The sequence below is a fragment of the Calidris pugnax genome, unplaced genomic scaffold (genome assembly GCF_001431845.1).
Source record: "Calidris pugnax isolate Ruff unplaced genomic scaffold, ASM143184v1 scaffold273, whole genome shotgun sequence".
Lineage (NCBI taxonomy): Eukaryota > Metazoa > Chordata > Aves > Charadriiformes > Scolopacidae > Calidris > Calidris pugnax.
The window spans coordinates 14,825,454-14,835,153 of NW_015094508.1; the positions used below are offsets into that span (position 1 = coordinate 14,825,454).

The 9,700-nt window shown below is 39.9% G+C and overlaps 1 protein-coding gene across 1 annotated transcript; it reads right to left on the reverse strand.

Annotated features, from left to right (window-relative positions):
- Nucleotides 1-2,354: 2,354 nt before the first annotated feature.
- Nucleotides 2,355-9,508, reverse strand: FBXO4 (F-box protein 4). The gene is made up of 8 exons (XM_014964862.1): nt 9,461-9,508; nt 9,301-9,336; nt 8,884-9,119; nt 7,003-7,223; nt 5,998-6,073; nt 5,299-5,477; nt 4,230-4,405; nt 2,355-3,188 (listed from the first exon to the last, which is right to left on the reverse strand). Exons 1-8 carry the CDS (start codon nt 9,506-9,508, stop codon nt 3,099-3,101), a joined length of 1,062 nt encoding a protein of 353 aa, XP_014820348.1. The 3' UTR covers nt 2,355-3,098.
- Between the last annotated feature and the right edge of the window lie 192 nt (nt 9,509-9,700).

A 9,700-nucleotide genomic window follows, 5' to 3' on the forward strand; every position in this document is an offset into this window, starting at 1 on the left:
GCCACCGAGGGGCCGCTCCGGCAGAGGACACCGCCAGGCAACCAGCAAGCGACGGGGACGCTGTCGGGGTCCTGCCTCCTCTCTCCTGCCAGCCTGGAAGGTCTCTCACCTCCGGAGCCTGCAGCCGGTGGTCTCCTCATCCTCAGCTCCGAAGACGTGAAAATCAGCATCCCCACAGCCACTTTATTTTGGGGGAAAGCTCCTCAGGGGTAGCCTCAGTAACGGAGTTTTCTTACAAATCACGTGTGTTTATTTTTATCTGGTGACCACCGTTTAGATAAACATCCTGCCTCAGCCAGCAGCAAAGTGATTTTCTTTCAAGCACTGTGAGAACCTCCCTCCCTCACCCAGGAGAGCAAGGTTTCTGGGATACAGATCCTGATGGTTTTATTTCTCTCAAACCCATCCAGTTGCATTTACTATGATAAATACAAAACCAAATAGTTTGGGGTTTTTTCTTTTAAAAAAAAAAATTATATTAAAAAGTTTTAAAAAGAACTACTTAACTTTGAGGGTGGCAGAGCCCTGGAACAGGCTGCTCAGAGAGGTGGTGGAGTCTCCTCTGGTGACATTCATAACCCACCTGGCCACATTCCTGTGCAACCTGCTCTAGGTGGACCTGCTTTGGCAGGGGGTTGGACTAGGTGATCTCCAGAGGTCCCTTCCAACCCCGTATCATTCTGTGTGATTCTGTGTGATTCTGTGATGTTCCAACATTCCACACCCAAATATTTTTGCGTTTATAACAATTTAAGTCCGGAGCTTAATTTGATTTACTAAGCTTCATGAACTCAGCAGACTCAGGAATTCAAACAGTGGGAAGTGTTTAGATGAAATGTAAAAGGTAGTGCTAAATGAAATCCGCAGCGCATCTCTGCCACCATTTGGCATGTGAATTCTCAAGAGGCCGGGTGCCTCTCCCAGAGCCTCTGTAGGCACCTCCCTTTGCCCAGCCTGCATTGACCCACCACGGTGCTCACTCGCACAAGCAACCCCTCCACCTGCTCTGCCATTTCTGTGATGCTGGAGCTCTGTGGCTGCATGGACTTCTGATTCCCACTCTGTGCTTCCCAGGCTGCATCCTTAAAACCTGTAATTCTTAAGTTATCCTATCCTTAAGTTAATGTAACTGATGTTCTTCAGGTTACGAAAAACTGTATTCCCCTACATTATCCTGACCTTGCAAAATGACAGTGAATTAATATCTGTTAATTAATCAGATAACATAGAATAACACTGCTCATTGATAGCTAATGATGACAATGATAATTTGTTATGTTATGACAGCATGACTGCAGATGTGTGTGTGTGTGTGCATGCATATGTGCATGCAGGAGGCAGGGCTTAATACATCAAGACTGTAAACGTCATTCTTTAAAAAATAATTTATTCCTTATGAAGAAAGCAGAACAAAGATCTTGTGTAAAAAAACACGTATTTGTAGTAGCTAACAGCAGCAGGTTGCTGCATTCCACCCTCTACAGATAGTTCACTGTGGAATTACTGTGACTAATAGGCACGTCACAGACACCCAGTCACAAAGGATGGAATTTTCCCCAAGTACTCATGAGTTTTTTGTGTCTCCTCTGTTTTAATGGGCAAAGCACACATACCCTATTAAAATAAAAAAAAAAAAAGATAAACCACAGAATTATCATGCTTCCCATGGATTTTCACTTGAAATTCCCAAAGTTTAGAAACTCCCTAAGATTAGAAAATATATAAAAATATCTAGAAAGCTGAGTTAATTATGTATAAAGATGAAAAAAATTAAAGACATTTCCCATGTCTGTCCTAGTTCATTAAAAAAATAAACAAAACTTCTTAAATGGAATGTTTCTGACCCAGCTTGTTGAGCATCACACACATATACCAGACTGAGGGCAGCTACATCTGAATGTGCACCATGTAGTCATTTTCTAGGTACCCAAAAAAATTGTGAGATTACTGCATTTTCATGCATTTTCATTTTCTCCCACAGGTGCTATTTCATGCTTAGGCATCTAGGTGCCCCAAAAAATTGTGATTACCGCATTTTCATGGAGAGAGAGGAAAAAAACCAACCACAAAACCCCAGAACAAAAGAAACACATGCATGGGAAAGAAAACCAAGAGATGTTTCTCAACATTCATCCAATAATTAAAAACATTAAAAAGGTGGAAGGCTAGGACTATCCCAAATGATATGAATATAGAAAATGCAATTCCAGCTCTAATTTTTTTTTCCCATTTTATAAAAGTACTTGCTACTGTGTAAAAAATTTCAAGCCAAGTACACTTCATATCTGTAAATGGCCACAAGTATTTGAGTAACTGATAGGTTCTATATATTCAAAAATATCCTGAAGTAATAATGACTCTATTTAACATTTATTCATGACATCAGAGGTATGTCCAGTTCAAGCTAATAATTTCACTGCAACGGAAGATGCTGAAGTCTTTTGTGGTTGATTAATAAATAGTATCACAAACAAGAAACAAACAATTCATACATGGCAGGTTGTTTGTTTGCTTCTAAGAATTTTGGTCTGGGCTGATAATTCTCCCACAGGTGCTATTTCATGCTTAGGCATAGTTTCTGGAAAGAATACAGGGGAATTTCCTCTTTTGAAAGAGATGCTGTCCTTTTGTCAACCTACTACTGTACAACGTACAGTATATTTATGTTGATTGGGAACTGCCACTGTCAGAATCTCCACTGAATATACTTACTGAATGTGTGATGTGTGCCATAGTGCTGTGCTGATAAACTAACCTAATGTTAGGTATATTTACAGAAGAGATTAGATTACCAGATATACTGAGAAAAAATTGCACCCTAAAGGCCCCAGCCTGAAAGAAAGAAAAAAAAAAAACAGAACACCCAGACTGCCCACCAAACTCAGCTCTTCATCAGCTGCTGGAATCCAGGCAATCCCGCTTGTACTTCTAATTCAGGACTACAGTTGGAGGAAAGTTAATTATTAAAGTATGTGCCGTGAAATAGATGCAGGTTTGTCTCTTAAACCTCCCTTCTGACAGTGCTCTTTGAGGACAAGATTCTCACTTCAATTGCAAAACACTAAATTCCCTATACAGTAAAACAATGCATGGTTCCATTACTGTGCGTTTTTACAATTTGCTTCTTCCAGGAGCCACTCAATTCCATTTATCAATCCAGCTAAACTTGCAGCTACGGTGTCCTGCACCTGTAAAAGAATAGAAAAAGCTCTTGTGTTAGAGACAACAGGTAATAACAGGTAAGAGCATTTTAGCATCACTCCATGTCTATCCTGAAAGTCAGTAATACTCATATCAAGTCTAAATTTTTATCATTAGTGTAAAGGTCCCTGAGACAAAAACAGCTCCTTAAGAGTAAGGTACAAAAAGAAAATACTACTCTTTACAAAATGGATTATAAGACCCATTAGGAAACCCTTACATTCTTGGTATCAAGGTAAACTTTATCTTAATTGTTCCTTCAGCTATTCTGGAACTTTATACTTAAAGGATGAGAATCTACTTGAAAATTCTTCTTGTAACTCTTAAAGCAAAAATGCTGCCAGCTTTAGAATTCAATGCCTATTATTAATTCTCAGCTTTTATAATGTATTATAAAATGGCTATTATAAAGTGTATTAAAAAAAAAAAAAAAAGCCTGTAAACATTTTCCTTACATAAGCAAAGGAATTCTCAAATCAGAATTTTGTTTTTTCCTATTAAGTATTATTCCTTGGCTACGCAACATCACCAAAAATTACGTATGGCTGACCCATACTGATAAATGTTGTGCTTGGCAAGCATAAAAGAACAGGTTCAGGACCTCACACCCTAAGCAAAAAACCGATCTGTCAAAAACTCAATACATCATGTCAAGTGAGTGACAATTAACAGTCTCCTGAAAATGGCAGAAAATCTATCTTGTGTTCAAGGCCTGGGATTGTGACTGAGGAAATTTAGATTAACTGATGCTTCCTTACTCCCTTCAAGACCAGCATCTCACCCTTCCTTACATTCTGGCTGCATCTGAAGTTTCTTGTGTGCTTCTGGGCAGGCTGCTTAGCTCCCCTATGTTCAGACAGGCTAATGCTTCACCTTAGAGGACCAGAGAAACTAAATTTTTTACTTAAGAGGAGAGCTCACATACTAGTATTGAAAGTTGCGCACTTGCTTAGGTAGGCACAGTATCATAATCAAAAATTAAATTTAAGCCACTAAGAACCAGAAAATAAAGCTTTAAAAGCATGTACCATCCAGGGCTGATGCAGCAGATTCAGTTGCAACTGATGTGCCATGTAAACACAAGGAATTCGCTTCACATCAACGTGAGAGACACACGACAAAACTAGCAGAGGCCTGTTCGGAGGCCCAAGGGCTGGATCAGTCATTGCCAAAATACGAGCCAGTTCCTCTTGACGATCATGTTCTAAGAAACAATTTTTAATACATGAGTATTAAATGTATGCAAATCCCAAGGAAAACTTTTTTTTTTTTTTTGACTATTCAAATATTTAAGATTTCAGAGGTGAAGAAACAGAAGACTGGAAGGGACATGGCCAAATCTGATTTAGTTCTGCTTATCACAAGGCTGGAAGATCTCCATTCATGTCACACGTAGATCTTATGTGAAGATCTCAATAGATTCTACAGGCAGCGTATCCCAGTTCTTAACATGAGACCGTTTTCCAAGTACCTCACAGAGATCAAAATTGTAGCAAGCCATTAAGAAATACTCATAAACTGTACAGTCAGTACTGTACTACTGACCGTACTTTTCTCCTTAGTATATCCTTTTAAATTTGTTTTACACTCTTCTTTTCTGAGCTAGCCCCTTACTTCCACTTAAAGTTGGTGAATGTAAAGACAATTACCATAGAGGGTATTTGGATTAGTATCCTGATTTGGGTTGGTATCCTAATTTGGGCTAATTGCATCTTTTACTGCAGCTTTCTTGGTGAAGGTTCTGTTTCCAGGCTATTACACCACCACCAAAGCATTTCAGGCTTCTTCTACCTATGGCCAGGGATGGTTTTTTTTGGTTTTGTTTGTTTTCAAATCCAGATAATTTCCCTTGCGTAGCTGAGCAACCATGTCAGTATCTGCCATATATGAAAGAAGGGGGTTATAACACCTAACAGGGAGATAAGGGAGAGTGACTAGATTAGGGGACGTCATCGGCCATGAAGAAACAGCACTAATGAAGCAGATTTTGAAAGAATCAGAACATAGGTTTTGATGTATTGCATATTCTTTGCAATATTCTATGACCTTGCTGTTATTCACAAAAAATAATAAATAAAACAAAGAGAAACCCCTTACTTTTATGAGCTTCTGCATTAGCAACATAAATGAATCCATCAACTACTTCGCACACCTTTTTAACTTGAGCTATTACACTGTAGTGCATGGCTTGCTGATTCCCTACTACGCTGTTCTCTTGGTAGAACATCTTATTCACAGCAACAGCTTGCTCTTCTCTTGCTCTCCTCCTTTCCACACTGAAAGAGAGTTCAGTATTTCAGTAGTCAGGTCAATTGAGAATGCAAAAACTCAATTTTGGGAGTCTAGGCAGCACCCGAAAGGGACAGGAAAATGACCTCAATAAACAAAACAGTTTAATGTTTCCCCGCCTCCTCCCACCCCCCCTTCTCCCCTTCTTTTCTAGCGTACATACACAGTTGGTTAGCAATCTGCAAGATGCATATGAAAATATACCCCAGGATGAGTTTATATAGTGTTTCAAAAAGGAATCAATCAAGGTATCAAGAGGAGCAAAGCACCTGTTATGTATTTGTCATACACAATTGCTATGTATAAGGTTTGGAAAAGCTTTATTGCTTCCCCATGAAAATTTAGCAGTTGGAGAAAAAAAAAAAGAAAAAGTAAAGAAGCTTCAGTTTATAAGGGATACCCATGCATGTGAATGCAGGCATAAAAATCCCATGACAAAAACATGAGGAAAAGTATGAATTAATTGAGAAACTGTACATATCTTTTTTTGTGGAGAACAAATCTTACCTGGTAGTTGAATACAATGTCAGAATATTGAATTTTTGATTGTTATTAAACTGAAAACTGACTCCTGATCCAATTCCTACAGGGGAAAAAAAAAAAAAAAAGATGTGAGATTACGACTACTTGGTTAGTGAATACAACTAAGTGGTAGGGAGGCTGAAAATTCCAGTGGTGCTCTAAAACGGGCACATCCAAGCCAAAGTGTTGCTGCAGTGTGTAGCATATTTACTGTTTTATATATGCTCTAATTAGTCACATTATTAACTGAATTAAAATCAATTAAATAGCATTAAAAGAAAACGAGGAAGCATTTTCATGTTTCTGATACTTAGACTTGAACCTAGAAACCCAAGTCAAAGAGGTGCTAGACTTGCATTCATTAGCCGAAGCTGGCAGAGCAATTGAGAAAGACATAAGAGAGAAAAAGACAACAACACTTAGAAATAATATTTTCATACATTTTTTCATACATATTTTCATACATTTAGAAATATTTTATATTTCTAAATACAATTTAATTATTCCCATTCTGCTATGCTGAAATAAACATCAGTTAAAAAGTAATATTTTTTTCTCTCTGGTTTGGAATGCAGTGAAATTAGAGACACTGCAAGACTGAATCATTTGAAGAAGAAGTCTTGACTTCCTGTATAAAAACACAAGTATGGTTTTTAGCCACTTAATACAAGCAGTATCTAAAGAAAGCTCTGTCTGCCTTTATCCATTACAACAGCAGGTGGCTCAAACTAAAAGTACAAGGAGCAAAATGATCCCTCTGACATTGTGCAAATTTAAACATAAATTCACTGCAGCTATAATTTTATCCCACATGTTCATTCCATTTATCCCCCTGAATAAACACAAAGTGAGATAATATTATTTTTAACCATTGTGCTATTGAGTTTCATGAGGAGAAAAAAGCATCCCTTTTCTTTATTTCTCCCCCAATGTTTTTTGTGCTAGATCTGTTTACAAAATAAAAAAGCCAAAACCCAAAACTAGCATTACCATGAATTTGTCTTTGAGGTAGGCCAGCTACCAGCAGAATTTCTGGGCATGTCATCATCTTTTGCACTAAAGAGTTGTCCAGCTCTTCCAAACCCGGCCCAAACATTGCGAAGCGAGGTTCCGTCTGAGTGACCAGTGACTGCAGAAAGGAAGTCACAGCCCCGTACCGGGGACGGCTTGATTTCAAACTCCTTCTGGTCTGAGGACAGCTCTTTTTGTATCTGTGTAAAATAGAGGCAACTAGAGATTAAACACAAAATACAAATGAGGTATTAATCAAACAACATAAACTGATTTAGGTCCCACACTTCTCATGCTTTGTTACTGGTACAACTCCAGCACAGGTCGGTAAAGTTCCAAACAGATTGTTTCAAGCACCAGTACAAAGCAGGCAAAGGCAACAGTCCTTTTTGAAGTCCAAATACTGGTTTTTTTGGACCTTAGTATGCTTCTATCTATGGATCCTTTAGTTTACTTTAAAAAATAAAATAAAATAAAATTACAAATTCCCCCATCCTTGCTGAACACACACTATTGGTAAAACAGCGTCAAAGCTGATGAGAGTATTGAGAGCATTTCAAAAATTAATTAGACCACTTTTGTGTTTATTAACTATGAAGCGGGTAACTCCACCTGGAAAGGACCACTTTGCCTGTAGGGACAGAGAATTCATGTTGTGGAAAAGAGACAGGTGTTGTCCATGCTCATTTGATGCAGAAGCTTGAAAGCATAAAAAGACTTTGGTTATCAAGGGAAAGAAGTAACAGTCATAGAAGTAACAGTCATCCCAGAGAAGCAGCTTCAGTGTCTCCTGCTGTGGTCATGGTAGGCTGCTGCTGGACAAATCACTTCAAGGAAACATTAAATGTGTGCTCCACTACAACCAAACTGAGAGGCTATAATTGAGATCAGCAAAACCACAAAGTGCTCACAGCCAGAACGGATGTCAGTGAGAGGTGCTTCCAAATAACTGATGCTCTAAAGTATTCAGACCTACAGTGATTTAAATCCAATGTACAAAATCAGTAGATATGCAGCACTTCAAATTCTGAGTGCACCTTTCCCACCTGTAAAGTGGGGATGAAGGGAACAGAGACTGGGGAGGTTAGTAGTGCACTCATCATGAAGCAAGAGTTTCATGAAATCACCTCTGGAAAATTTAACTGCAAACTAAAACCAAAACCAAAACAAAACCGAAACAAACCAAAACAAACCCACAAATTAATTAAGGGAATTGAATGACGTTTTTAAAAAATCCCACGGAATAACCTGCTTAAGACTTCTCAGTTATTCAAACACATTATGAGCGTTGTTATGCTTTTTAACCACACTAGCTGAAAACAGAGTCTTGGTCTTGTGGCCTTTGATCAAAGCTTAAGCAATACTACTTGTTATTCTGTTCACATTAAAAAAACCCCACACTTCCCTCCCCCCCTACCCCGCATTTCAGCTAAGAGGGAAAAAATGAAGGTTCATTTCATTTGCCGTAGTTTGAAGACTCCTTAGTACTTTTATTATAGTAAGAAATCATTTGTCATTGCACTGAGGTTGAAGAACACATTTTTATCAAGATCAACTGTAAGCACAGCTTCTGAGAGGACTGCATTTCCGTGGCATAGCAGACATGCAGTTTACAAAAAGCTTTGATTTATTTGTACAACATTTTTACATTCTTCCTGAATTCCAAACGAAAGAGCTGGCTAGCTGTTAAACAACAGGAAACTGTATTTATGGAATAAAACGTGGATTTGAGACACATCAAAATTTAAGCAGCAATTTAACTGCGTGGCTTTACTACTGTAAAGATGAAATACGCCTGTGGGGCTGAGTATTACTGCACTAGAGAGACTGTGTCTTGTAAGAGAATAGGAGGATACTTACACTGCCATGTAATCATACAGCGCGTTATCGCTCTGCTCTGAGAAGGCTTTATTAAAAACCTCCACGTCTGGGAGCGATTTCCAATCCACAGATGCCCAGCAGGGGAGATCCCTCAGGAGAAAATACCTCCACAACAAGGGATCCTGCACAGCCGCCCTCCAGTAACGACTCGTGCTTCCCAAATGGCACAGGTCTTGGGGTGAGAGGAAGGACAGGATGTTCAGCTGCACGTTGATCTGAAAACCGTCCAGAGCAGGGCTTTAACCACCAAAAAAAACCCCAAACAAACAAACAAAAAAAACAAGCAAAAGAAGCGAGAGATGGGCAAAAAGCAGGAAGACCAACCTTCCCACCCCAAACCCCAGGGAGAAGGTTGGGCTGGGGGGGGGGTGGGGTAGGGAAGGAGGAACCACTCACCGGCAGCGCCTGCAGGGCGCTCACCTCCTCCGCATCCTGCGGGAGCGATGGATGCGGAGACCACCCCGCACGGCCGCCTCCAAACCCCCCCTCTCCTCCCCTCCACCGGCCGCCATGGCACCCAGCCCCGTTTTCTCCTTCAACCGCCGGCCCCTCGCACCCAGCGCGCCGGCGCCGGCGGGGCGGAGAGAGAGAGACACGCAGTCATCCTTGCGTGGAGCTTATGACACAGTCACTTTTATTATTAATTTTTTTTTTTTTAACCCCCCCCGGAAATACTCGGTTAGACTTCGGACCTGTATTCCAGTCCAGTTGAACGGCCGCGGTTTTTAATGCGATTAAAGTTAATACATTTTTTGAGAAGAAGCACCCAAGCGATCGACTCTCCTCCCACCCCCCC